Here is a 27,467-nt window from a genome sequence, read left to right as displayed (position 1 = left end):
AATGCACCCTTGTTCACATGCACCCAATTCCTAAAACCCCAGTTCCCAAGTTCCCCAGTCTCTTATCTCCCCCAGTTAAGATATCTGGGCTTGGACCCCATTGCCTATCCCACCACATACATAACCTCCGTTGTCCCTCCATTAGCCTCCTCGGCCGCCTCCGACCCTCTTTATCGGAGACATACCGTTGGCTATCTATCTGTCTAGACTTGGCCAATACAGGAGCTAACTGTAAAAGAGTCTAGGACATTCGTCGAACCCTTGGGATCGCCATTAGTTAAAGACAGCTGCCTCCCGTCTGTCAATTCAGCTTTCAATCTCGAGCCTCGCAGCACGCCGATCACACTTGTCCCGTGGCTTTTGGGTTTTGCTCAATTTTTGAATACCTTTTTGTCACATAGTCGTTGTCAACTCAATCTTCAAGATGGGTTGGATGGATAAGACCAACCGCAAGATTGCGGCCAGTCCTGTTGGACGTTGGTTCCAGCTTGAGGGTTCCGGCCATGTAAGTCAAACCGGCCACCTCCGATATCAACTTCACAGCTAATGCTCTCTCCAATTAGCCTCGTGAGCGCAAGGGCTCTCTCTTCTTCACTGAGATCCGAGCTGGTCTCGCCACCTTCTTCGCCATGGCCTATATTATTGCTGTAAACTCTTCGATTGTTTCTGAATCTGGTGGTCCATGTGTTTGCCCTACTTACAAGGACGGCGCTTGCGTCCCCGACGAAGCTTACCAGCTGTGCGTTGCCGAGGTCAAGCGTGATGCTGTCACTGCTACTGCTGCCATTTCTGCTCTGGCTACTTTCTTTATGGGCCTGCTTGCCAACCTTCCCGTCGGTCTCGCTCCTGGTATGGGTCTCAACGCCTACTTCACCTACACCGTCGTTGGCCCCAGCGGCTCTGGCCCCGTCCCTTATGAGCTTGCCCTTACAGCCATCTTCATCGAAGGTTTCATCTTCTTCGGTCTTGCTCTCTTCGGTATGCGTCAATGGCTTGCTCGCGCTATCCCCCGCTGCATCAAGCTCGCCACCAGTGTCGGTATCGGTCTCTTCTTGACGCTCATCGGTCTCACTTATAGCGAGGGTATCGGTCTGATCGTTGGTGCCGTTTCAACCCCTATGGAACTCGCAGGTTGTGAGTCGCAATATCGGGACCCTGACACCGGTCTGTGCCCTTCTTCGCAGAAGATGAGAAGCCCTACCCTGTGGATCGGTATCTTCTGTGGCGGTATCTTCACCGTGTTGCTCATGATGTACCGCGTTAAGGGTGCCATCATTGCTGGTATTCTGCTTGTCAGCATCATCTCCTGGCCACGAGACACCCCTGTGTCATATTTCCCCTACGACGCCCTTGGTGACGATCGATTCAACTTCTTCAAGAAGGTTGTCGATTTCCATGAGATCAAGAAGACCCTTAACGTCCTCCAGTTCAACATTTCTGGCCACAGTGGCCAGTTCGGTCTTGCGCTCATTACCTTCTTGTACGTCGACATCTTGGACTGTACCGGTACTCTGTATGGTATGGCTCGTTTCGCCAACCTAGTCGATCCCGTTACTCAGGACTTTGAAGGCTCTTCGATTGCCTATATGGTTGACGCCCTTAGCATTTCCATTGGCGCTGTTTTCGGTGTTCCCCCTGTTACTGCCTTTGTCGAGTCTGGTGCCGGTATTTCTGAGGGTGGAAAGACTGGTCTGACTGCCATGGTCGCCGGAATCTGCTTCTTTATTTCCATCTTCTTTGCGCCCATTTTTGCTTCCATCCCTCCTTGGGCCACCGGCTGCGTTCTGATTCTTGTTGGCTCCATGATGGTTGGCGCGGTTACTGAGATCAACTGGCGTTACATGGGTGATGCCGTTCCTGCTTTCCTCACCATTGCCATCATGCCTTTTGCGTACTCGATTGCCGATGGTCTGATTGCTGGTATCTGCACATATATGTTGATCAACACCGTCGTTTTGGTCATCAAGGTTGTTTCCGGTGGCCGTATTGTGCCTCCCAACTATGACGAGAGAGACGGGTGGACTTGGCGCATTCCTGGTGGTTTCTTGCCCCCTTGGTTGAACCGTCTGGTCCACGGAAAGAAGGACTTTTGGCGTGAGGAGTTCCCTCCTGCCGCCAATGACACTACCGTGAACCAAAATGCTGTTCCTGAGGAGACTGGTTCTGATCATGGTGGATCTGAGGGCGGTAAGGTCCCTGAGACTACTCTTCCCCGTGAGAAGGAGACTTGAAAGGATATGGAAGAGATTATGGTTACTTCAAAATGTTAGTCTGTTGAGTGAAACGTAGGAGAATCTGGAAGATATACCCAAGAAAACAATAACACAACGATGTTCTGTTTGATATACTCGACCTGTCCCTGCAAGTGATGTCTCGGAAAGATGTGTCGCCCCGATTTCCGACTGCCCGGCCAAATCAAGGCCCGTCAGTCCCTGGCCCGGTTTCTCGAGGTTGTTGAGATTCGACTTACCTAAGGCGTACATGTCTAGGAAGTGCTGGGTGACACTGGTGTAAGTAGCATGCAATGGTGTACGTGGACGATCCGTTGCATTGTGTTCTGGGAACTGAATGCAGAGCGGACAATATACAATCAGATAAGCACGTATGGTGAAACGAGTAGCACCAAGGCCTTCGTGTTTTCATATCTGAGGAACTGTCAAACAAGGCGTATCTACAGCTGGGTTTCATTCGAGTTCAACACAAATGAGCCTTATCGCACAGCCTGTATCCTGTCCTCATAGCAAGTCGTCTCTGAGATCTTCAAGTCATAAATCATCGCTGTTCGCTAAATAGTTTCGCTCGTTAAGCCATCAAAGCAATGTGCTTCAGTTCCCTAAGACATGGTTAGCATCGATCGTCGGTGGTTGGAGAGGTCAACGTACTCCTGCACTTGGTGTCCAACTTTCATGGGAGGATACTCAACCTCTTGTCCTTCGTCTCTTCCAAGCTCTTTCTGTCGCTCTCTAACTTCCTTTGCCCTGGCCACGAGCTTGGGAACGGGGTTGAGGTCGACGTCACTGCCAAGATGCCAGAATAGGGTACTCGAGATTCTGACCAGAGGTCTTTCAGGGAAGTCCAGCTTCCTCTTCTCAATGGTCTCAATAGTCTTCTCGTTCACAATAACCTCGTGGAAACCAGCTTTGATGAGTCCACCAGTGATGTGCTCAATCTGCTTGCCTGCTTGAACGAGGAGGTAGTTTCCTGGTGGAATCTTGACGGCAATACGGTTTCCGGTGTTGCGTGCCCAGATGTGAAGACCAGGGTAGCGAGAGCGACCATGGATGGTGAGGAAGTTAAGATCTGTATGGAAGCCGGCCAGGATGGTGTTCTTCTCACCGTACTTGACCAGGTCCGAGGCTGTCGGGGCAAGAAGATGAGGTCTATTTACGCATGTGAGCTTTGGGGGCTGCTATGATATCTTGAGGGTACTTACCCGTATTTTCCAGCATCACTGAAGAACTGAGCTGGTAGATCTAGACCAACGGCGGTCATCTCTGCCAACTTAGATACACTATGACATTGATCAGCACTCGAGGGCTCATGAGAGGGAGTATCAGGGACTTACGCGCTCTTCATGGACGTCCCCCACTGGTTCATGGCTGGCTCCCATCGGTCCCTGATATGAGGGGCTTCAGGGACCACGTTTGGGGCGTTCAATCCAGGGAACTCGGTCTCAAAAGGGGGTTGCTCGCTCATCCTCCAGAAGAATCTGCACTTGGGATCAGGTGAGTGAGCTGAGATATCCAACGGTCTTTGTGAAGGGTCGAGTCTCTGAATGACATCAAGGCATGGCTCATCAACAGCACACTTGGGCTTTTCAGTATTCTCTAATGTGACACCGATTTGATAGCTCAACTCAGGCTTCTCATCTTTTCTGAGGACCTCTTCAGGTTGAGCAAAGTAATCTTCAAGGATGTCGAGGAAAGTAGAGTTGTCCTCCTCTGAGACTCTGCTGTCGTGAAGGACGAGAGCACCGTATGTGATGAGGGCGTTGGCTGCTTTTCTGCATTCTTCTTGAACAGCCTCTGAGTCTAGGGGATTGTTTAGGTAGACATCGAGGTCAATCACGGGGAGATCCATGGACTGTTCTGTTGAAGCCATTTTGTGAGGCAGTTCGTCTAAAGTGACTGAGATACGCTGACAGGTAAGATAAGCAAGCAGATGTCGACACCACGATCAGCCCTCAAGCTATCCAGATTTCGCAGCAGAATATATATGAAAAAAAGGAATAAAATGAGGATTCAGTGAAACAACAAAAATTCTTTTCTTGGTGTTCCACTTTGGGAAGCTGTGACGGATTGAATCTGTGTTCTTTGGGAGAAACGTCGATTACACGAGCTTTGATTGGTCGGGAGCTTGTGGTCCAGAGACGGAGTTGGCCGGTCCCCGATAGAAACTGATCATGAGGGACGGACTTGGGCGGATTTAAACGGACTTGTCATGAGATGTTACATCCAGACGCCAATTGTATTATCTATTATATACAGACAATTAATTGAGAATAAGCTCTTGCCGTATTTGTATTCTTGGCCCGTATCCCCGGAGGAGAAGAACAGTGAGCCAGTCAAACTGGCTTACTATCTCTCGCTACCTAGAACAGGCGTTAAGCGGACATGGCATATCTCAACTAACAAACAACCATTTGGGCTTCAAGTTGTGAGGATTATGTGTGTGAAGAGGATGAGACTCTGATAGTGACCGCCCGTAACATAAGACATAGGGTTATGGTTGTTCTGTGCTATATCACAACCTTTCAGTAACAGACATAGACAAGGCGTATCCAGTCTTCTGCCACTCATTCCTTGAAGGACAAGATGCTTGGACTAATCAACTTACTTTCTCTCAAGCCTAGCCTAGATCGTCAAGGCCATTACAAAAACACAAACATGACACAAACAAATGGTTCAAGGAATCTATTTCCATCTCACAAATAAACTCGCCAGGCCGTCGAGGCAATGCCCACCTCCGCTGGTAATATACACCTCTTTTCCCATCCGATCCTCCTCTCGCTCTCCATAAATCTTAATCTCTCTCCCTCCTCTCTTACGAGCGCTCAGCCTCAAGTTCCCGCTCAGCCTGCTGGTAGTACTTGGCTGTGTCGACACCATGCTGGTTATGGTTGACAAAGTTGAACCAAGGAATTGTGCTAAGGAACAGAGCAGAGTATCTGCTCTGTCGGGCAGCAACACCTTGAAGATGAGGGCTTAGCCGGCTGACGCCATATAGAGGCTCGCCCTTCTTAACCTTATCGACCATCTCGCGCATATCCATCTCAATCTCGCGGGCGTTCTCAGTAGCGCCGTAGAATCGAACTATTCAGATTAGTTTACCCGGCCGGTATATCATTCGGCGTTGTAGACGTACGGGCTGATCGCTGGTAGAAGTACAGGAAACCACCCAAGAGACCAACACCACCAGCCAGTCGCATGGCCTTGGGGAAACCACCCTTTCCTACATGCGAGGGAGCGAACTTCTCGAGGGCGTAGAGAGCAGTGGGAGCGAAAGCAGCGGCGACCGTGCCGGCGATGTAATCGGATGTACGGGCATAACCCACGACTCGCTTGAAGTGACTGTCGAGGATCAGCAAAGCTCAACCCAACCCCAATCCAGACGATTCGATCCTCAATAGCATTTCAATCCATTCGTATCGTCGTTGCTGGGTATCGGAGGGGTTCAGGTTACGTACGGATCGTTGTCAATGAGCTATAACATCATCAGTTAGCAACTGCGATTGCTCCATCAATTGAAGCGTCACTTACGGGATACTCGGTCTGAACGACCTTGCTGGTCCCGACAAAGGACGGGGTCGACTGCTTTGTCGCTGTCTCAGCCATTGTGTGATGCGTCGTCCGTGGCAGTCAATTCCTTGAATACTATCACCAAGGCCTTTCGAGGTCGTCGGTTTCGGTACATTCAGAAGCTGGAAACAGAGTGGATGCCTGAGGATGCTAATCACGTGCTTCGGCCAGCTCATCGAAGTTGTTGAGGATTGGTCACGTGGTGGGTAGTGGGGTTGAGGATCAATTAAGCTCTCGACGCGTCTCCCCAGTTCGAGACGCGTTAAGCCATTGAGTTCCCCAGACTTCAGCATACAATCACAATACAGAATGCCTACACTAGACTCGGATCCCGCCAATGGGCTTGATAACTACGATGTTGACGACTTTTCTGACGATCCCTTTGCATCTCCACCACCAGAAGCCGCCAACAAGAAGCGAAAAGAGCCAGATTCTGGTCTCGGTATTGATGAAGAGGTTGATGTCAAGAAGAGGGCGCGAGTTCCCAATGTGAAACTTGACGAAGAGAGGTATAGATCCATAATACTGCGTAGTCTCATGCGATTCTAACATTATTTAGATTGCTTGGACCGAAGGGTATTCCCAAGCTAAGGCAAAGGGCGAAGGATCTCAAAATCAAGGGCAAAGGCCATGAGGTATGCCACTATCTGCCAATAAGCACAGTAGGAAACATGTTGACAGTCAGTCCAGTTCTCTGACGCCTCTCGACTTCTATCCTTCTATCAACTATGGCTAGACGACCTCTTCCCCAAAGCCAAATTCCTCGACGCTCTTACCATGGTCGAAAAAGCCGGCCACAAGAAACGAGTCATGATTGCACGAAACGATTACATAAACGAGAGCAAACCCAAAGACAGAACTGCAGATGACGACGAGGGAGAGGATGACTTGTTTGGTGAAAACGATACATCAAGACCTACAGAGCAGGAGGATACAAGACCAGCAGAACCCGCCAGACCAAAAACGCCAGAGCAAGACACAGGCGTACCAGACGACGATGATCTTTACGATGCTACACCACGAGCCGCACGACGAAGCGCAGGGCCAATTGTTCCCATCCGCAACGACGTTCCAGAAGATGATGATTTCGAGGCTCTTATTGCCGAGGCAGCAAGCCACGACGCTGCTCAAAAAGCGAAAACAAAACCTACACCAGCAGAACCAGATGATGATGACTTGGATGCACTCATGGCTGAGGCAGAAGCCCAAGATACGGCGAAGAAACCAGAAGCAGCACGGGTTGAACCAGATGATGATGATCTGGATGCCCTGATGGCAGAAGCTGAGAGTCATGATCAGACGAGCAAAGAGAAGAGTCAAGGGTCAAAAGACAAGGAGACGAATAATTTTGATGATGATGAGGCAGCTATGCAAGAGATGGATGGGTTATGGTAAAGTTCCAAGAGGGACTATGATGGTTTGGCGTTGGGCGTAGGAGTGAGCACGAGTTTCTACCTCTGGTGGATGTCATTGAACATTAATTGGGTCATATACCAAGGACATTTTGTCTTCCGACTAGCATTATTAGCAATTATGTTGTCAATATCGAGAAACATCGATGTTCGACTTGAATTGGATACTGGAAGCTATCAGACGGATAGATAAAATGATGAAAGAAATCGAAGACCACCAGTATGAACAATTCTAAACGAAGCTGAACTACCAAAGAGCGACCATCATCGATGGTGTCTCCTCTTCATTGCGCCACTATTTAGAAGGCTGAAGGTGAAGGTCTTTACGCTCAACATCAGAGTATAGAATACTAACATGACTGCAGACAGGAATACAGAGGGCCTGGCAACACTCAAATCGGCATTCAAGGCAAAGGCAAGTATCACGAGAATGGAACAGATATTGTAGGTCATATGCTTCTTTGAGCGTTCATTGTATTGTTACACAAAAGATTTAAGTGTTGGGCTTTATTGCCAGTCCCCCCTGGGACGTTGATCCTTTTGCGCCTTGCACCGATTTTTTTCCCAAATCAAAACATTATCACATTACGGTAGATCATCATGGATATAACTCTCATAATGTCCGTGCCCGGTTGTTCTCTTCCTCCAATATCACTGACAAAGCAGCCTTCTTCTTGCTTGGTTGATGTAAACGTAGTGGGGAGCGAGTCTCAGAGTCGAGGACTTGACCAGTTTCACGCTGAATTGGGGCCTCCAGGTAGTGCTTGATAGCCCAGGCGAGTGTCAACAGTAGTTCACGCGACGGCAAAGTAATCACGGACAAGCACCTTACCAACTCGTCTTGGCCGCGCGAATCCTCGGTCTCGCGCTCCGCATCCTCGACCATGGAATCGCGTCCCTCAGACACCAACCGCAATGCCACCAACGTCGCATCCAATAGAGGACGCGCCAGGGAGGGGCTGCTGGATAGGATTTTCCGAAGAGACTTGATTCTCAAGTTCGTAGATGCGGAACTCGTCGCTGAGGATCGCAGCGGCGTCGTCGGTTGGCTTCTGGAGCTCCGCCGTGATACCGTTGTCCGTGTCGTTGATGAAGGTGTTGTACAACTCGTCGTTGAAGCTGTTGTCGAGGGAGAACGGGGACGTGTCAAACTCCAGATAAGGCTCGTCAGAAGCTGAGGAGAAGGGCGAAGAGAGATGCCCGTTTTCGATGAGATAACGATCTGTGTCAAGGGACGTTGACAGAAATTCAGAAGCGCCATAGCTGAAAAGAGTGTCATCTGAAGTGGCAGGAGCCAGGCCAATGTTGGCAGAGTCAAGGTTGTGGGTAACTGGGACTGGGACATCTTCGACACCTCCGCCGACATGTGACACTGCAGGTCGGACAACATCGCAGCAGGACGTTGTGTCAGGTCGGGAGAGGTGTTTTCAGACTGTTCCAGGGTTGTCTCCTTGGCCGGCTCCTGTTGAAGGGTCTCTTCAGATTCTTCGGGAACGGGTGATAGGCAGGGGGATAGTGCCATTGGGTCTACAGTGGCGTTGGGAGATACCATGGTCTCCGCTGGCTGATGTGTTGTTTGGGGGCTGAAGAGCTCCTGGGACAGAGGGGGAAGACCATTGGCCTTTCTCATCTGTGCAAGCTCATCCATGAGCCTGGCGTTCATCTGCTCAGCCTGTTGGATGGCAGCCTCGAGGTCCTTGTTCCTCTTCTCGAGCTGCTCCACCTCCTGCCTCTTGCGTTCACGAGAGGACTGGGCTGCGCGGCGGTTCCGTAGAACGCGCTCAACTCGGCGCTGCTCCTTTTCATCAGCGGTCTTTGCTCGCTTTCTGTGTGGGGAGTTAGTGGAACCGTTGGTGACATTATCTTCAGTTGTCGTTGGTTCATACCTAGGAGGGAGGTTTGTCTTGGGCTCGGGAAGGACTTGACCCCATGACTTCCTCTTCTTGGTGGTCTTCTTCTCAGGGGCTGGAGAAGGGGATGGTGTTGATACAACGCCCTCCTCCTGCTTGATCATTGGTAATAGAGAGTCATCGTTGTAGGACTTTGGTGTCAACATATCCATGGGGTTGACTGTAGAAGCTGCGCTAGGGGTGGTGGCGGCGAAGAGTGATGTGTAGGCGTCTTCAGGAGCTGATATGAGAGACTCGGCTGGAGACTGGAAGAATTGGGAAGCCGGTGACCCTTGTTGCTCCATGTTTGTGTGTAATTAGGTGATGTATGGTTTGGTTGAATGGAGAAGCTGGAGTTGGTTCTATCTGGAATTCAGATACAGCAGCGGATATTATGGGGATAAGTAGCTGTTATCAAAGATGTATGAGGCGCAGGCAGCGATGTTCCACCATCACAAGACTTGGCCAAAGTGTGAGTCAGTGACTAGACTTTGATAACGTCTGCCTTGATCAACTATGAGTCAGGTCAGGTGATGGTTGGAAAGGAGCTTCAAGAGGAATAAGGACAGCGTGTTCACTCTGTATTAGCGACCTTGATTTGCTGGGTGCTTGTCGGTTTGGGAATGGAAAGGACAGCTTGGTAGGAGCGGACAGGCCCTCTTTATCTCTTGAGGACACGTTGAGAGTTTGGAGGGGCACGGCTCGGTAGATGCAACTGCCTGAGGCACCAACCCCTGAGATGGGGTACAAACCAAGACCACCCCCTGAACTCGTTTTGAGAGCCCAAAGAGGGAAGGTGCTCTCGGATAGGACCCTTCTGGTGCCGGGATGCACTCGGGCTGGCTTGGTGCACTGGTACGTACTGTACTTCGGGGGGGCCCCTCCTGGAACAGAACAGGCTTTCAGGGGGCGCAAGTTACGCCACCGAGGGACACGCACCTCGACTGCAGGGGGGCTTAGGAATCTCCCCCACAGCGCATGCCGCAGGTCTCATTGGCGGAATACGATCTGACACAGCGCTGTCCGGGCCTGTACGGAGCCCCATCGACCGTTCGAGTTTCCAAAAAAAGGGGTTGATCAATCGGAGGCCGTGAGACCTTTTGGTTCAGTTCAGTTCAGTTCAGTTCAGTCCGCCCGTTGAGTTAGTTACTTTACAGCAGTCGAGTTGATGGGCCTGCGGTGCCAGAAACGCCGTTCTTTCTTTGTTTAGTAGGTGACGGACCCTGTAGCTCCTTGTGCCTCATTTTGAGGATGGTGCGATGATCGATTTGCCGAGAGACTGTACTCGGTATGTACATAAGGTACTCGTGGGAGGGTGCACGAGAATAATGATGATCAATAGGTAAGGTAGCCAACTCAAAAAGCTGATGAGGCTCGTGTAACAAATAACAACAAACCCCGTGTTGGTGGCTTTTAATTTTAGAGAACGAGAGATGCGCAAGATAAGCACAAACAAAAACAAAAACTGCCGATTCTCATGAATACGCTTCAGCCATTTCTCCCTGTGGGTGGTGCAGCCCGCGCATTCCCATGGAGGAGAAAAGGCTATTGAAATGTCGTGATCCCCTCTTCTTGAGAGCAACCACTGATATGGATCTACACCATCAACTCTATTCCGTAGGTACTAAGTTATTCACACTTTACAGAGTCTAGCATCGCTCTATAGCATGTTTGTTTTCCCCCCAACAAACAAGGCGACTTATTCTGCACAATGACGAGATCTCAAAGAATGGATACTCCAAAGGAAAATGGGCGAAGGAGGTCGAAGGAATGGATCCGACAACCACACAATTCTAGGTGCCTCCTAAGGTACTGTACTGTAATTCCTCTGCCTAGCGCTCACGATATGGAGAAGTCCTAGGCTTTGACCTTGGTTTTCGTACACAGTCAGCTATTGTCAGCTCTCCACCAAACCCACCAATCCACCCAAGCCACGCAGGGAGAAAATCCACAGACTCAAGTCCATTCATGCAGGGCATCATCATTTCTCTCGTTATCGTCGATGATGCCTGTCAAGGGAGAAGAACAAGAAAGAGAGAGAAAGCGGTGTTGAGAAGCCATTAGCTCTTTGGGGTCCGTCCGTAGGAATGTGACCGAAGGAAGCCCAACATAACCCCAAAGGCAAATGGTATTTTGACAATCGACCATTAAACTCAAAGCAAATGATGGACAGGCCAATTAAACAGCTCAGTTATTATCATGACCCCTCCTGTAATGAAAGCCTCGTAAACAACGGAAACAATATCACAGCGCCTCAGGAAAGATTATCGGTGTTACGGCTGCTACGTGACAGACGAGACTCGTAACGAAGCATTTGTCTGCAGCCTTCGTAAGACGACGTCGTCTCTTCTCTTCTCTTGTCTTGTCTTGTATGCATCAGCGGCCATGTCCTAACTTAGAAGCTGGGCTGACGCTGACTGACGGACGCCTCATCGAGTGGAGTGTTGCTTTCTCGTGTGTGTTCCAAGAAAAGAAACTGCCTGAAGCTAATGGTAACTAAGCTGGTGCTGCTGCTGCTGCTGCTATTGTACCGCCGGTCCTACCGGGGACTCATCCGCCATCCACCGAAATACCACCTCCTCCATTTGTTTCGCTGGCTCTGGAATCTCAAGCCTCAAGGCCTCCATATTATCCACCAAATGCCCCATATCGCCATCATCGACGGTCGCTCATCTTGGCTCTGTTTTCTTTGATTGCTGAGATCATTGGGCCCTCAGAGCTTAGGGTTGAGGCTACCAGGTTTCAGAACTATTTTACATATTTTACTTTTCGTAAAGCTTTACATTTTGAGTTCAGCTTACGCAGGGACAAACTGTCGAGCGATGAATGTAACAGGAGAACCTTGATAAGTCGGTCTGATATGCATTGAGATTGGCGATATACTCGCGAATCCCCTCACCAGATTCTCCACTGCTGAGATACCTTGGGATGCGGTGAACAGACTGGTATCTGCACTTTGGGTTTTGTTGAGCTCCTCTGGTTGCTGGAATTGTTAAGTCGGTGAATCAATGTCTCAAGTAAAGTCCAGCTCAGAGTCTTCAAGCCTCAATACCGAATTGAGACGGAACATGCAGATTTTCTCATTCATCGATTCCATTCTCCAAATTCAAATTCAAAATGAAATTCACCGGTTCTTCGGTCGAGCTCCCTTGTAGGTACCTAGTGCTACGGATCGCCTCCCCGCGACCTGGAATGGAACGCTACTTTAGTTCTCTGAGACCTCCCAATGCCAATGCCATGCAGCTGGGACCTCGCTACTAAATGGGGCCCCTTTTGCTTGGCGAAACTTGAACTGAACGAGACAAGACAAGACAAAGATCTCGTTCGTCTCGAGCGGGAAGGGAAGGGGATGGATCTAGGCGAATCTACCAGCCGCCCAACCCATCCCGTCAGCTCAAGGGATTCCCTCTTGGAGACACGGAAGGGAGAGACATACCAACGGTTATAGGTACCTAGCAAGGGGGTGTAATAAAACTTAGGACCTCTATCTTAGGTGACAAAAGTCTTCAGATCAGCTTAGATAAATTTAGTATAGATTTAGTATAGCTTTGGTAAATCTTAGACTAAGTAATTTTGGTACCTCAATTTAACGTCAGAAGTCTTCTTGCACCCCGAGGCCTAGGTAGGTAGGTAGTCGCAGGGAGACAACGTTCAACCTCTTCTGCCTCTGCCGGGTCTGCCCTCGTTTCTGGCATGTCTCAGGAGTACCAGTTTCACTGTAAGTGATCTTCCCGTTCCCTGTCCTGCCCTGACCCGTCAGAGATGTCGTTCGACCCTGATCGTCAAAGAGCCCCCTTTCCTAATCCCTCGAGCCCAAGGATACCGATGGTCTATCCCTTTTTAGCCTGCCCAGCTCGCCTCTTGTCCCTAGCTTCCATGATAGTTCTTCCGCCGGAGACACAGGCCCATACCATAGTCGGACCATAGATTCGCGCGCCAGTGATTGAAGGTCTGGACGTAAGAGCAGTTGGTGGAGACTTCATTCCAAAACGTAGCGTAACCCCTGGTTTGCAATATCGGGCTCATCTGAGCTTAATTGAACCAATTAATTAATCTCAAACTTGTGCTCTATTGCCGGGACCGTATCGAATATTATCTGCATCTGTCACCTAGGTCCTACGCCATGTCCTATCAAAGAATCTCATCTCATATTCGACGCGTTCCCCATTGTGTCAGGTTGGCCGGCCCCGTACTTTTGTTAGTATCGGAAGACGATGGAAGCACAGTGAAACCACTTCCTCTCACTATGATATGAATTGCTCATCTCCAATCTCATATTGTTGCCTGAGTCAAGTCTCATCAGCTAAAACTTCAGCATTGATCACTTTCCAACCACTGTTTCCTCCCAGCCTCTTCGCGTGCGACCGTTACGGCACCACCCGCCGCCCCTTAACCAAGCATTGTTAGGACCACACATTGAGTGAGAAACAGACTCTGATCGCGGCAAGTCCAAGCTTGGGCTCTTCAGATTAATAGCTCGTTTGTTGCGCAACGAAATGTGTAGTACGCTGCGACGCGCAAATCGGCATGTGGGATATTAATGCTCATCACCCAAACCGAACTGCCGATTGACAAAGATATTTGACCCTCGCTACCATGTCTCGATTCTTCCAACAGAAATTCCACATGACGACGGCCCAGAAATTTGCGGCCGCCTACGGGATATCACAACGGCCGCTGCTCTTGAACGGGATCCTGAGTCCTGCGGCCTCTCGTAGAGTTTATGCCCGTTCACTTGAGGTCACTGACGTTTGTTGTATGTTGTTTGTTGTTTCTCTTGAAGTACATGTTTCATATTCGATATTTTTAGACCGATTATATATGCTGTAGCCACTTTTATATCTTGAAACAACTATAGCCCAACGAAGCGTCTAAGTCACCAAAACTGAGGCGAGGTTTCAGCGTCGTTTGAATCGCGAAACCGAAAGTCGTTCGTTCTTGCGACTTGTGAACCTTCTGTAGGTCCTCCCTCTGTGTAAGTATTTGTGTGCGTCGTTCTAGAAGCATGAGGTGCTCGCTTACTGCTTGAGTCATAGTGGCTCTTGGGATGGAATATGATACGAGGGATGGCCAATTCTTTCGGTACTCATACCTTCAGCTGCTGATAATTATCTGTTGAATCGCATAGTACTGGTGCATGCTGTTTCATGAGTGAGCATGTTCTCGAACCTAGTCTGTTTAAAGCCCTTCAACGTTTTCCTCAGAGTCTAGCTATATATTGCCCATTATGTTCATGATCCCACATGATATCAGGGCTAGGTCACTAATAGCATCAGAAAAGGCTATTTGATTGTCCGCTCAAATAAGCAATAAAATAATATTGGCAAAACTGTTATTGTCCATCAGTTCGTCATTGATATTCAGTGATTGACTGACTGTGATCAAAACTACCCTAGATCAATGCAACAAGCCAGCCATCTGGAAGTGGCTGTGCAAAGCCACAACCAGAGCCTTATCAGTTCCGCCAAAATTATCCGTCACCGTTCGTTGCGTCATTCGCCCACTTCTCCAGCCTGTCTTTCGTGGCGCCCCGCATTCAACCATCCCATCGCAAGCCAAATCGAGGTTCCGATTCTAGGCCTTCGGCGCTTCCATGCCTGCTTCACCTAAAGTTTTAACACTCACATGACATTTACAACCTCTGCCAACCTTACTACTCAACAGTAAAAAACTCTTCCTCTACGACTCCTACCATCAACCAACCAACCAACCAACCAAACTCCCACAATGGCGAACCGTCAGATGGCCCGCGACATGCAAGTCGAGTTCCAGGCTCGCTTCCAAGCCAAGCAGGCTCGCCGCGAGGCCCAAAAGGCAGCCAAGCAGGACCCCATCCTGAAGAAGCAGATCCAGGATCTTCTCAAGAAGGGCGAGACGCAGAAGGCTTACCAGAAGGCCAAGATGCTGCTGTCGAAGCAGGCGCTTGCTCAGCAGATGGATCAGATGGCTGATATGGCCGAGTTGTCTGCTGCGCAGATTCAGGCCAACAACTCGATGAACCGCATGACACAGATGATGGCTCAGTCATCACGAACCATGAACGTGGCCCAGAAGAACACCAACCCCGAAAAGGTGAGCACATTTGTTATCCATCCAATATCGACCGAGACTAACAACAGCCTAGACACTCGTTACACTCGAGCAGTTCAAGCAGCAAAACGAAGAATACGCCATGTCCAACGGTATCTACCAGGACGCCATCACCCAGTCCACCTCCACCCAGGTCGGTGAGGATGCTGTTCACGAACTTCTCGGCAAGCTGGCCGACGACGCTGGCCTTGAGCTCAGCAAGGAACTCAACCAGGCGACACCTTCGAACGCTGAACCCCAGCAGACCAACGAGCCTACCGCTGAGGAGGAAGATAAGCTCCAGCAGAGGCTGCGAGCCCTGCGCGCATAGTCTTGTATTCCACAGGAGAGCTTGCTGGGTTCAGGACATTTGAATGTTCCATCATTTCATGCGATAGGGCGGCATGACAGATACATCACAATCAACTTTCGGAGAGGTGCGTTTTCTTGGTTAAGGTTTGGCGTTGGGGTCTTGGTGGCGACATAAATTCATCTTCATCTCCAACTTCGAGAATGAACGCAATTCTTCTTTATTGTTTATCAACATCATACATTAGACATGACATTCGCTCTCGCTTTTCTCCTACATGCTCGTGACGTCCATAGCACGCTCCTTGTAAATGCCAGACCATCAAACCATGCTTGGCTTACACTACATGTAGAGACTTGCCACCGCTGTGATATCCCTCTTGATCATTTCCTGTGCCTGTTGCATCTTCTGATACAGTTCGGGATCACCCACAATTCTCGCCGCGTTCTTCACCTCGCGACATGTCTCATCTAATCGTGTAATCGTCCGTACAATCGTTCCCTCAAGGACGTCGGTCAAGCCCGTGATGTTCTTAAAACTCATACCTCGAGCCCATTCATAGACCACTTCCATGATTCCGAACCGTGGCCGAGAAACAAAGTCATTTGAGTCATCAGCAGACTGAATGACTTGCAGTCGCGTTTGCACATCGTTCACCTTCTCGGATATGGCAACAATCTTTTCCTTTCCTCGCTCGAGGTTGCCGGTCAGGGACGGCTCTATGTCGGTCTTCTCTTGGAATACAAACGCCGAAAGGAGAGCGGCAATCTCGGCAGGTTCGTAGTCGGCGAGGACGTTGTCAAGAATGAGTTCAGTCAGGACTAGTTCATCACCAGAGTGAATCTCACACGCGACCTTGCCCTTGAGCTGGATCCGGGTGGCATCATCGATGAAGCCAAGCTCCTTAAGCACTTGGACTCGTTGCTCGTAATCAGGTAGAAGTTGAAGGTTCTGATCAGATAACGACTGCTTCAGCTGAAAGATATGATCCTTGATGAGCCACTCATCGTGGCACATAGCAAACTGCCCATATCGTTAGTACTAAGATCTTTCAAGGAGGTCGAGGTGAACTTACATGCTTCAGGAAGTCTGGACACTTCTCAGCTGGCGAGTACGATATCGTCTTGACCAATTCCACTCTCTTTTCCACAATCTCCTGTAGTTGCAGTTGCTTGATTCGAGAGAGATCGAGTTCCTCCCATCTATCATCCCACGAACCACAAAGCTCTTGAAGTTTGTCTTTCGCCTGTTGATAGCCATCTCCGCCTTGGAAGATCTCAGGAATAATGCCCTTGGTCACCCATCTCGTGAGACACTCCACGTCGCTCAGAGGAACGTGCAGAGTCTTAGTCTGCACTCGCTTCTTACTCTTGGGAAGTTCGTGGAGGTATTTGCGGAATGCAGGGATGAAGGGAAGCTGATCGGTAGCATCTCGTCGATCTCTAAGTGACTTGATGGCGCATACGTGCAGTGTTGGATCCTCCGTCGTTCCTTTATTACTAACTCCGTCTGCGAGGAGGATGCCAATGGAGCGAATACCGTCCCAGTTGAAGACGACAAGTCGGTGCTGAGAGAACATTCTGCGTCCAATAGGGATAGATAGCAAGCCCTTGTACAGCTCAAATGTCAATCTCTTGAAGTCCTGAGAAGCTTGATGGCATTCGTCCATCGAAACGTCGCAGATCTCGCAAGAGTCTCTCTTGACCTTAGCCAAATCTGCTTGCGCTAGCTTCACGTCCTTCTCGTGTTCGGGGAGCAGCTGTTGAGTGGCATGTTCAGAGAAACTTCGCTTGATCATCTCCTCGATCTTCAACGCCTCCACCCGTAGGAGATTCAGAATCATGTTGTATGTCAGTCGGAACTGTGACCGCAACTTAGACGGCTCTCCCAGAATCATGTTTCGGAGATCTGCAACGGGAGGAGCATCGTCCAAGCCTCCTGGTGGTACAATGATGACTGAACCAACGGTATCCAGACCACGACGGCCAGCGCGACCTGCCATCTGAGTATACTCTCCTGGTAATAAGTTTCGGAACGAATGTCCGTCATGCTTGCGGTACCCAGAGAAGACCACTGTTCGTGTAGGGAGGTTAAGACCCATAGCAAATGTTTCTGTAGCGAACAGAACCTTGACCAATGTCTGGGCGAACAGGATCTCAACCAGCTCCTTGACAATAGGCAATAAACCGCCATGATGAACAGCGATACCTCGACTGAGGAGCTCCCTCAGCCTGATAATCTGTGGAAGCTGCCGGTCGTCAGGCTTTAACCGCGCAACTGACTTTTCGATAATCATGTGAATATGACTCTTCTCAGCAGCAGTGCAAAAGTCTTGGTTACTGAGAGCATCTGCGTTCTCCTCACATCGCTTCTTCGAGAAGACGAAGATACAAGCTGGCAGAAGGGTTGACTTCTTGAGATACTGGACAAGATGAACCCATAGGTTCTTGTCTTGCGCAACAGATGTGAAACCCCCAGCCCGGCCTCCGCGACCCATGTGACCAGGGGCATGGCTTGCTCGAGGTGGCCCGCCCCGACCGCGCTGTTGACTACCTCCTCTCTGCTGTTGGCCTCCTCCACGTCCACCACGCTGAGGACCGCCTCGTTGAGTACCACCACGTTGATTGCCCCGGGGGTTGCCCCCACGAGTGGCGACAGTGGTCTCTGCAGGCTTCGGCTTGTCCTTTCCCTGGATAGCAAAGTGTGCGTCCTTCCAGCCCTTTTCGATGAACTTCTTTTCCGAGTCCACGATCTTGTGGATATTCTTTCCTGCCCAGAGATAATGCTCCAGGGGAACGGGTCGCTTCGGTGTAGAAATAACGTAGATGTCTTTTTGCTTCGTTCGTCCAACCCACGAAGCAAACTCCTTAGTGTTTGGAACCGTAGCGGATAGTAGAATGAGAGATACATGCTCGGGTAACATGATAATGACCTCTTCCCAGACAACACCTCGCTCAAAATCGTTGACGTAGTGGACTTCGTCGAAGATAACAAACTCGACATCGCGAATCAGATCAGCTCCTCTGTAGAGCATACTTCGAAGAATTTCCGTTGTCATGATCAGGCAGCTAGCTTCTGGATTGATCTGGACATCACCAGTGAGAATACCCACCTCGTCAAAGGTCTGTCGAAAGTCGCGGAACTTCTGGTTACTCAGTGCCTTGATTGGCGAAGTGTAAATGGCTTTCGTCATGTGTTTAGCAGCCAGTGCGATGGCGTACTCTGCCACAACAGTCTTGCCGGCTGAAGTATGTGCTGCAACGAACACTGAATCGCCGTTTTCCAGGTGGTACACTGCTTCCTTCTGGAAAGTGTCGAGTTCGAAAGGCCACTCTCTCGCCATATCGGGTACGAGCTCTCTGAAGTTGGACATATCATGGTTGATGTCGACCATATGCGCCCACTCGCGACCAGCCTTGCGAGCACTCGAGGCTGCAAGAACTCCATGAGGTTCCAGGGAGGGGAATTCAACAGGTAGAATGTCGTCGATATCATCACCATCCTCAGCAGTCTCGTCGAGAGTTACATCCGGAGTAGTAACGTCTGTTGAAGCTTCATTACCACCTTCTTCGACCTTGGCATCTTCTGGGTCTTCTTCAAGTACCTCCTTGACAGCATTCGCATCTTCTTGGCTGATACTTGTCCTTTTCTTGGTGAAGTCGATTCCTCTGCTTATCCCAGGGGCATTCTCTAGTAACCCACCCTCGGAGCCAAGCTGAATTACTCGCTCAAGTTTATTGCCTGTACCACTAGTCTCTGTAGCACCCCCTGGAACACCTGTGTGGACTTGATCCTCAAATGCCGCCGTTGCCTCGATGCCCTCGAGACCACCAGGAGCGAAGGGAAAGAAACCCGCGGCGCCTCTCACGAAATCAGCGCGGTTGGCAGGCTTTCGAGACAGACTTGTCGAGTTCTTGGCCGTGGCACTGTTTGCGGGGACAGTGACGTTCTTGTAGCCTGTAACACGCCCTTCAAGTCCATGACGCTGGAATCTGGTGAGAGTTCGAGTATGCGGCGGCGCAACCTTGTAAAGCGAAGTGTAATCGGCTTCATAATCCCATCGCTGCTGAAGTCGGTTGAGCCAGTCTGGTGAGAACTCAGGCGAGGGTGAGAGGAGGAGCTCCTCTAGGTGTCGCTTGAGCTCTTCTGGGTCTTGAGTTGCAGGTTGGCGTTGACCGGTCTCTTTAAGCCCCCTTTCAAGGAGAGCGTCGATACCAGCCATGCCTAATAGTTTTGAGTCAGTTTACAGGCAAAGCTGTGAGGTTGAATTCGCTATGGTGAAATGAATAATGAAGTGATGAAAGCTCCGAGTTAAGACTGCCCCACCATTGACGTTGGTGATTCTGACATTCATAGCGGGACACTCGAGAGTGAGCTTGACTTACAGCTCCACATTGGTTACCCTAAACTTACAAAAAAGTGTCTTTGATCTAAATATTTGACTGACCCAGTCTCTACACCAGTGGAAGGGTCTTGGTGTCTCTCAGGGAGCAAAACAAAAGAATTAGGTTCCTAAGCTCTGGGATCATCATATAGTAGACCCCAAGATTCTCCTGTAGCTACTGAGCCACGACATGGCAAGCTACAAACACAAGTCACGGTGAGGGATGCACAAATGTGAATTGGTAGATCATTAATAAGACGGATGCTATGCCCTGACTATACATGGCAACACGCGGTAAAATTACATTTCCCTTCCCTTCCGCACGTCTATCAAAAAAGTGTCCATCAAATACGCCAATTGGACCAGATTCTCATACGCATCGCAATTCATATGCCACGATGGGTAGCATGAAGCAAGCTCTGTCATACACGATACGTAGGCATGGGCGTCGACCTGACATGCTGGAGCAGGTAAACTATATTTCTCTCTCAACCCTCATTTCTCTTTTTTACAGACGGAGAACCTTGGCAGCGTAGTCCTCAATCAGCTGCTCGGTGGGGAAGGACATCTCCTCGAGCTTCTGGGCGTAAGGGGTAGGGACCTCAGCACCGGTGACACGGGCAGCAGGGGCATCGAGGTAGTCGAAGCCGTACTCCATTGTCAAGGCAAGGATCTCAGATCCGACACCGAAGGCAGGGTAGCCAGACTCGACGGACAGGAGACGACCGGTCTTCTTGACGGACTGGATGATGGTCTCAACATCGAGAGGCTTGACGGATCGCAGGTTGATAACCTCAGCCTCAACACCGTACTTCTTCTTGAGGTTCTCGGCGGCAACAAGAGACTGGCCAACAGTGCGGCCGAGGGAGACAATGGTCAGATCCTTGCCAGAGCGCTCAATCTTGGCCTTGCCGAAAGGAATGACGAAGTCGTCCTTCTGGGCAGCTTCGGACATGGGGAAGCTCTGTCCGTACATCAACTCGTTCTCGAGAACAACGACGGGGTTGGGGTCGCGGATGGCAGCCTTCAGGAGACCCTTGGCATCCTCGGAGTTCCAGGGAGAGACGACCTTGAGACCGGGGATGCTGCCGTACCAGGCGGAGTAGTCCTGGGAGTGCTGAGCGCCGACACCAGCAGCGAAGCCGTTGGGGCCACGGAAGGTGATGTTGCAAGGCTGGATACCACCAGACATGTAGAGGGTCTTGGCAGCAGAGTTGATGATCTGATCGATGGCCTGCATAGCGAAGTTGAAGGTCATGAACTCACACTAGATTGGTGAAGCACAGTGGTTAGAGTCTCGAGCAATCACAATGCGGAAGCTGAAATACTTACGACGGGGTGAAGACCACTGAGGGCAGCACCAACAGCGAGACCACAGAAACCAGACTCAGTAATGGGAGTATCAATAACACGCTTCTCACCGAAGCGGTCGAGAAGACCCTTGGTCACCTTGTAGGCACCGTTGTACTGAGCAACCTCCTCACCAAGAATGAAGACCTTCTCGTTCTGCTCAAGCTCCTCAGCGAGAGCCTCATTGAGCGCATCTCGGACAGTGACCTCCTTGACACCAGAGCTCTGGCCGTCGGCGTAGGATCGGGTCTGGGCGGAACCAAAGACAACAGGTCGAGCAAGAGCAGCGCGAGCGGCGGCGGACTGGGCGAAGGAAGGGGCAGCGGGAGCGCGAAGAGCCCGGGTCGAAGCAGCTAGGCGAGCTGCGGGTCGGAGAATGCGAGACATGATGTGCGGCGGTTTGTTGAACAAGTCAATTGACCGTGGAGTTGGAGAGGACGAGGTCGGAGGGTCGACGGGGAAGAGAGAACAGAACTTGAAAGACAAGAAGCTGCAGTGGACAGGCTTCTCTTAATTCCCTGGTCGTCGACTTTGACGTGGGAATTGAAAATGGTGATGAACTGAAGTTGGTGTTGAGAGATGGAACAGGTCGGGTTGAGAGAGGGAATTTCACCGAACAACGCTTTCGCTGGCCAGCTATCAGTTTTTTTTTGGGGCCAGTCGGTACGTATCGTGCCGGAACTGCGAGGTACTTGAGCCCTCACCAATTTCTGGTGACTAATGTGGTACCCGCTCTCCAAAACCCCGAGTGAGCCTCCGTTAGCTCGGGGCAGCTTTATCCCTCTCTTGCTCCCCGCCTACAGCAACTCTGATGCGACCCCTGCAACTCACTGCAGCACTGTTTTCGCAGGGTAACCTCTAGCGCTGAAGCACCTATCACAGCTCAGGACAGAACCCTCCGACCCATTTCAAAAGTCTGTTGGGGGATCCAGGGGCGTATTGGGGGACCATTTATCTCCACCAAAAAACATAAAACTGAGTGCTTTATCTGCTCGAATACAGTCAGATGACGGTGCCGGAGAAACAAGAAACCGCTAATAAGAGATCACTTCAGTATGGTACCGAATGGTGATATGATTCAATTAATGTTTTATCATGGCCGATCAGGCTATCATTGACAAGAAATTTGAAATTGTATGGTATGTATATTACAATTATAAGCCAGTATTGTCCCCAAACTCCTCTGCCTTCTGGATCCTCTATATCTTGAGGCCGGCCACTTCATATATGTTTGCATCATCAGCCAGCATGATTTGAATGCCCTTTTTGATCTTCATAAGATGTTTTTGTTTTGGAATTTTGTTGTCATAAGCCTGTTGCTTTACGCAGAAGGCTTGCGAGCCACCATGAGGTACATGGGGGTGAAGAGGTGATCCCGACCACCGGCGACCAAGCAGTCGGCAGCGACAGCCAGACTGTCAGCAGTCTTCTTGGTTCCAGCAGGAGCAAGCTTCAATGTCTCCAAAAGACCAGCCAGACTGTGGGCAATGGTTCGTCCCCAGGTGGTCATGCGCACGATGGTGAAGATGTCACCGACGGACTGGATGTAGCGGAGCTCACCAGTCAGGGGCCAGTACCAGGGGAGAGCATCGGGGCGCATGGCGAGATCCTCGTGGTGGAGCATCTCGAAACCAGAGTCCTTGATAGCGTCAAGGCCCTCAGAGACCTTGCACATGTTGGAGATACCATCGCCCAGCTCGATACCCAATCGGATCTCACGGTGGCGGAGGTTATCGTTGTCGTACTCGTCGGTCATGAGCCACTCGTACACACCGAAGACACCACCGGGCTTGAGAACTCGGAAGATCTCACTGTAGATGCCCTTGAGAGTAGGGGCGTGGCAAGTAGCCTCAATGGCATAGACGGCATCGAAGCTGTTGTCAGGGAAGGACATTTGCTAAAAGGGGTATTAGCTGGGGGTCGGAACCCGAGGATGCTGGGCAGCACGAACCATAAAGTCACCCTTGACGAACTTGAGCTGGTCTGACAGGCCCTCCTTGAAAGCGTAGTGGGTAGCACGCTCAATCTGGTAGTCGTTGTTGTTAAGACCGGTGATGTGGGCGCCAGTGAACTTTGCGATCTCACGAGCGGGACCACCAACACCACAACCGACATCAAGAACCTTCATGCCCTCCTTGATGCCAATCTGGTGAGCAAGGTAGTGCTCATGGCGGGCAATGGCCTGGTAAAAGGGCTCGCCCTGGGAGAATCGGCAGAAGTGGAAAGACTGGCCCCAGCCATACTCGTAGAGATCGGTAGCAAGGTTGTAGTAGCTGCGAAACCCAAAGTCAGTCGACAGTCCAAAACGAGACATTCCAAGACAAGAATCAGATCACTTACTGTCGAGTCAAAGTGGCGTATTCGGCAGTACGGGCCTGACCGCTATGTTAGTTCCTCCTATTTGTTGATGGCGGGGCATATCAAGGGATCATACAGCTCGCTCCTCAGGAGTCTCGTCCTCAGCGCGCTTGTTGTCCCAGTGCTTGAAGTACTCGTCGACAGCAGCCTGCTTAGCAGAACCGCCCTTTCGGAACATGGCAGCAACACCACCTCGAGCCTGGGCAGAGGTGCCGTGCATGGCCTTGTTGAAGTCGGCATCGCGCTGGTGATCCTCGCGCTCGAGGTTGGAGGCGGTAGATGAGGCAACCATGTTGAATATGGTGTAAAGTGTTGAAGGTGAAGGTTGGAAGAGAATCGAAGTCAGTCAATGCAAAGAAGAGAAGGACAGCAGGCGAATTGAAGATCGATTGAAAAGTAGAAACCTAAAGGGAGTGGGTTGGTTTTAATGGCTGAAGGTTACGCAGAGGGACTACCTTACGGAGTACCTGTCGCAACAAACAAATTTCAGGGCCCTCCCCTGAACTGCACAAGCCATCCCGTCTATGGCCATCCAATCTCAACCGCGAATTGAGAAGATACAGGACGCTAGTCTTGAACTGCATTAGTTCCCCTGTCTATCGCTAGGGGGTCTAGGGGGGCCAGGTTCTTGGTCTAGGCGACCCGATAGTTTACGACCCGAAGTAATTTACGGATGCTAAATAAGTTAACTCTTCATGACTTTGGCCTTCATGTGAAAGACAAGGACTCGAACGAGTTGTTGATTTCTTTGGGAAAGCTTTGATTTGCTATTGCATTAATTGATTAAATTATCCTTGTAATCATATCTCCTTTCGCCACAATTCGGAATTGTATGGCGGTGAGAGCGCAGCAGCTAATTGATGGATGCTAGGAAGAGGTATCCGGAGGCTCAATTTGCGAGAAATGATACGAATACGAACGCGTCTACGAGAACATTGTCTCTTACAACAAGATAACAATGCAAGTCATGACAACCAACTAAACAACTGAGTGTACTCCGTAGGCTGTAGCCGGACAGCTTCCGTCATGATGATAACTAGTCCATCATATTACCTGCAATGCTGCATCATGTTTCGGACTTCTCCAACTTTTGAATTGCCAAATAGAGAATTTTCGTTTTCGTATCGAACCATTCACATCCACCTCATATCATGAGAAGCCCCCAGATCTACTAAGAGCAGATGACTTCTCCGGAACTTTAGAGTAAGAGAATGACGGAAAATAGATCTGATGACGAAGCTATCAGATTATCGATCTTTCTTGTGCCAATCCTCCAAAATGAATGACCCAGTCACGATTGGGAACTTACATCTGTCCGAGATGTTCTGGAGATGTTATTACTGAGGCTTATCGATAAGACAGCCCCTCTGCCCAATGACGGCCAACTCCGGTTTTAGGTTTGGAATCTGAGGCCATATTTTGTATTACATAAGGTGGCGGATGACCGAATTTCCGCGCCTCAAACTCCAAAAGTCATCACAGTCAACTAGAAGCTTTTCTCTGCGCAAAATCATTACTCTATCTATCCACGATGCCGCCTCAGATCAAGCAGGACCTCAACAGATCAGGATGGGAGACCACCGACTTTCCCTCCGTCTGCGAGACGTGTCTACCTGATAATCCTTATGTCAAGATGCTTAAAGAAGATTATGGTGCTGAATGCAAATTGGTAGGTCTTTCGCGTTGTTTTCCTCCGCGTTTTCGCATAGAGACAATGCTAATATATATCTGAATAGTGTACCAGACCTTTCACCGTATTCGCCTGGAGCGGTACTCGCGCCAACGGTCGCAAGAAGCGAACAAACATTTGCTTGACTTGCGCGCGACTCAAGAATTGCTGCCAATGCTGCATGCTCGATCTTTCCTTCGGTCTCCCCATCGTAGTACGCGATGCTGCCCTCAAGATGGTCGCGCCCGGCCCGCAGTCCGATATCAACCGAGAATACTTTGCGCAAAACAATGAGCAGCTCATCGAGGAGGGAAAGGTTGGGCAGGAGGAATACGAAAAGACGGACGAGAAAGCGCGCGAACTGCTGCGAAGACTCGCCAACAGCAAGCCTTACTTTCGCAAGGGCAGGACTATTGAGGAGGGAGAGAGCTCCAAGGGTGGAAACGTAGCTGTCGGCGCTGGTCTTGGAGGACCTGGCCCAATTCGAACCCGAGACTCAAAGGCAGCCGCTGCTGCGGGAGCTAGAACTGGTGGCAAAGGCCGTCAGGTCTTTCCCAGTGCTGCTCAGCTCCCTCCTAACCCACGCGACTGGGCTCCTCCCGCCGACAAGAACATCATGTCGCTTTTCGTGACGGGTATCGAGGATGATCTCCCAGAGTACAAGCTTCGCGATTTCTTCAAGGCTCACGGCAAGATCAAGAGCTTGGTCTGCTCACACATGTCGCACTGCGCGTTTGTCAACTACGAAACTCGAGAGGCCGCTGAGAGGGCCGCTGAGGCATGCCAGGGTCGAGCCGTTATTGCAGGATGCCCCCTAAGGGTCCGATGGGGACAACCAAAGGCTATTGGTACTATGGACAAGGATGAAAGGACGCAGATGCTGCGAGATGCTAGACAGCGCCAGGGAGGATCTCAAGGCCAGCGATCGATCGAGGGTGGCAGTAGTTCGGCCAATCGTCAGGCTCTGCCAGCTCCTGTGGCAGCACCTCCAGGGGCTTCCGATACACCCGCTTACGCCGCTCTTACTGGAGACTGAATGAAGTAACGACTTGTTTTATGTTCATCATAAGGTAGAAAACCATGACTTCTGGAGTTTGGCGTCGGGAAAAGGACATCATGGATAAGGTGGTCTTCATTAGCGAAAAGGACAATTGATTATGGAGGTTGCAGATTACGTGAGAACAGGAATAGATGGGAAGCAAAGAGCTATTCTAGAGTGATGATCATTTTGGTGCATTTCATTCCTGGAGGGTATCATGACTGTCAGATAATGTTACAAATTGTACAACGGGACTAATAGTCTCCTCTCATTTTTTACCACCACCGCCGCAGCAGCCACCTCCAACTGTGCCTTTGCCAGCTGTCTTGATAGACTCGTTATCTCCTCGCTCAATATCTTCGTGTATTCTGAGCTCTGTAGAAGTTATTAGCTTTCGTTTTCGCCCTCTACCAACCAGTCTCAACTCACTGAAGGTGTCCTTGCCCTCCTCTGTTCTTTGACCCTGAACAACATTCTGACGAAGAACCTTTGCTACGTCTTCGGCATGCTTAATCGCTGCGGAAGCATCGGCAGCATCGACCGATGCTTTTTGGCGGAACTCGTTGCGGATCTGAAGCTGAGCGGCAGTGAGGATAGGGGCGTCGCCTGCAGTGAATTGGTCAGTCAGCATAACCCATTGGACCAGTCTTGAACCTGGAATCGGCTGCATTCGAAATCCGGTTCCGGGACGGCTTCGTACCTTGGAAAGCGATTCGCGCCGCGCGCATTAGGTGTCGGTAAGCATTGAGAGCGGGAGCGGGAGCGGTGGCCATTTTGAGATCTGACAATTCCAACGAATGGGAAGATTTCGAATCAAAAGGAAGGATTGGCGCAACTGTTCGTGGGTAACGTTGTTGTGGTCGAGTTGAAACGGCTTGGAAATCGAAAGTAAAAAAAGTCCAGTTCAAGTTCAGCTGGATTGGATGGTGTCAACGGCCGGGTGGTTCAGCGGATTCCCGGGAGGGCCCGATCACTGAGCCGGGAATACTCAGGCGGATCCGGACACATGAGAACGCTATGGGAGAGCATTCTAGAGCACCCTCCCACTGTAAGTGTCCGATTGTCCACTGGAGCTTTTACCCCGCCAATGATTTCAGTCCGTTCATGGTGGGGGAACTCTTAAGTGCGCCATAGAAAAAAATCATTACAGCCAAAAAAAAACGTCGGGATTTTCTCTCCCTCTCTCCAT

At 50.3% G+C, this 27,467-nt stretch overlaps 11 protein-coding genes across 11 annotated transcripts; 4 read left to right on the top strand and 7 right to left on the bottom strand.

Moving 5' to 3' along the window:
• Window positions 1–424: 424 nt before the first annotated feature.
• FSUBG_12385 (major facilitator superfamily transporter) lies at window positions 425–2,231 on the top strand (the record flags this gene model as incomplete). The annotated part of the gene is made up of 2 exons (XM_036677167.1): window positions 425–505; window positions 564–2,231. The coding sequence occupies 2 exons, from the start codon at window positions 425–427 to the stop codon at window positions 2,229–2,231; spliced, it is 1,749 nt and encodes a 582-aa protein (XP_036532156.1).
• A 571-nt stretch (window positions 2,232–2,802) lies between these two features.
• FSUBG_12384 (clavaminate synthase) lies at window positions 2,803–4,101 on the bottom strand (the record flags this gene model as incomplete). The annotated part of the gene is made up of 4 exons (XM_036677166.1): window positions 2,803–2,833; window positions 2,883–3,380; window positions 3,434–3,511; window positions 3,566–4,101. The coding sequence occupies 4 exons, from the start codon at window positions 4,099–4,101 to the stop codon at window positions 2,803–2,805; spliced, it is 1,143 nt and encodes a 380-aa protein (XP_036532155.1).
• Window positions 4,102–5,043: 942 nt separating this feature from the next.
• Window positions 5,044–5,834, bottom strand: FSUBG_12383 (NADH-ubiquinone oxidoreductase 21 kDa subunit; the record flags this gene model as incomplete). Its single annotated transcript, XM_036677165.1, has 4 exons — window positions 5,044–5,312; window positions 5,365–5,570; window positions 5,687–5,703; window positions 5,760–5,834. 4 exons carry the CDS (start codon window positions 5,832–5,834, stop codon window positions 5,044–5,046), a joined length of 567 nt encoding a protein of 188 aa, XP_036532154.1.
• A 273-nt stretch (window positions 5,835–6,107) lies between these two features.
• On the top strand, window positions 6,108–7,193 carry FSUBG_12382 (replication fork protection complex subunit Csm3 Swi3; the record flags this gene model as incomplete). The annotated part of the gene is made up of 3 exons (XM_036677164.1): window positions 6,108–6,307; window positions 6,358–6,433; window positions 6,480–7,193. The coding sequence occupies 3 exons, from the start codon at window positions 6,108–6,110 to the stop codon at window positions 7,191–7,193; spliced, it is 990 nt and encodes a 329-aa protein (XP_036532153.1).
• A 916-nt stretch (window positions 7,194–8,109) lies between these two features.
• On the bottom strand, window positions 8,110–9,404 carry FSUBG_12381 (transcriptional activator hac1; the record flags this gene model as incomplete). The annotated part of the gene is made up of 3 exons (XM_036677163.1): window positions 8,110–8,564; window positions 8,612–9,036; window positions 9,097–9,404. 3 exons carry the CDS (start codon window positions 9,402–9,404, stop codon window positions 8,110–8,112), a joined length of 1,188 nt encoding a protein of 395 aa, XP_036532152.1.
• A 5,422-nt stretch (window positions 9,405–14,826) lies between these two features.
• On the top strand, window positions 14,827–15,499 carry FSUBG_12380 (vacuolar sorting-associated 46; the record flags this gene model as incomplete). Its single annotated transcript, XM_036677162.1, has 2 exons — window positions 14,827–15,171; window positions 15,224–15,499. The coding sequence occupies 2 exons, from the start codon at window positions 14,827–14,829 to the stop codon at window positions 15,497–15,499; spliced, it is 621 nt and encodes a 206-aa protein (XP_036532151.1).
• Window positions 15,500–15,820: 321 nt separating this feature from the next.
• Window positions 15,821–19,700, bottom strand: FSUBG_12379 (SKI2-antiviral and helicase; the record flags this gene model as incomplete). Its single annotated transcript, XM_036677160.1, has 2 exons — window positions 15,821–16,501; window positions 16,554–19,700. The coding sequence occupies 2 exons, from the start codon at window positions 19,698–19,700 to the stop codon at window positions 15,821–15,823; spliced, it is 3,828 nt and encodes a 1,275-aa protein (XP_036532150.1).
• Window positions 19,701–20,370: 670 nt separating this feature from the next.
• FSUBG_12378 (pyruvate dehydrogenase E1 component beta subunit) lies at window positions 20,371–21,599 on the bottom strand (the record flags this gene model as incomplete). Its single annotated transcript, XM_036677159.1, has 2 exons — window positions 20,371–21,129; window positions 21,195–21,599. The coding sequence occupies 2 exons, from the start codon at window positions 21,597–21,599 to the stop codon at window positions 20,371–20,373; spliced, it is 1,164 nt and encodes a 387-aa protein (XP_036532149.1).
• Window positions 21,600–22,533: 934 nt separating this feature from the next.
• On the bottom strand, window positions 22,534–23,862 carry FSUBG_12377 (sterol 24-C-methyltransferase; the record flags this gene model as incomplete). The annotated part of the gene is made up of 4 exons (XM_036677158.1): window positions 22,534–23,109; window positions 23,164–23,485; window positions 23,553–23,587; window positions 23,647–23,862. The coding sequence occupies 4 exons, from the start codon at window positions 23,860–23,862 to the stop codon at window positions 22,534–22,536; spliced, it is 1,149 nt and encodes a 382-aa protein (XP_036532148.1).
• Window positions 23,863–25,101: 1,239 nt separating this feature from the next.
• Window positions 25,102–26,275, top strand: FSUBG_12376 (pre-mrna splicing factor slt11; the record flags this gene model as incomplete). The annotated part of the gene is made up of 2 exons (XM_036677157.1): window positions 25,102–25,239; window positions 25,307–26,275. 2 exons carry the CDS (start codon window positions 25,102–25,104, stop codon window positions 26,273–26,275), a joined length of 1,107 nt encoding a protein of 368 aa, XP_036532147.1.
• Window positions 26,276–26,546: 271 nt separating this feature from the next.
• On the bottom strand, window positions 26,547–27,051 carry FSUBG_12375 (mitochondrial zinc maintenance 1 mitochondrial; the record flags this gene model as incomplete). The annotated part of the gene is made up of 3 exons (XM_036677156.1): window positions 26,547–26,653; window positions 26,708–26,932; window positions 26,979–27,051. The coding sequence occupies 3 exons, from the start codon at window positions 27,049–27,051 to the stop codon at window positions 26,547–26,549; spliced, it is 405 nt and encodes a 134-aa protein (XP_036532146.1).
• Window positions 27,052–27,467: the final 416 nt, after the last annotated feature.

The sequence above is a fragment of the Fusarium subglutinans genome (assembly GCF_013396075.1).
Source record: "Fusarium subglutinans strain NRRL 66333 chromosome Unknown NRRL66333_c0000265, whole genome shotgun sequence".
Classification (NCBI taxonomy): Eukaryota; Fungi; Ascomycota; class Sordariomycetes; order Hypocreales; family Nectriaceae; genus Fusarium; species Fusarium subglutinans.
This window is presented reverse-complemented; position numbering and strand designations above follow the sequence as displayed.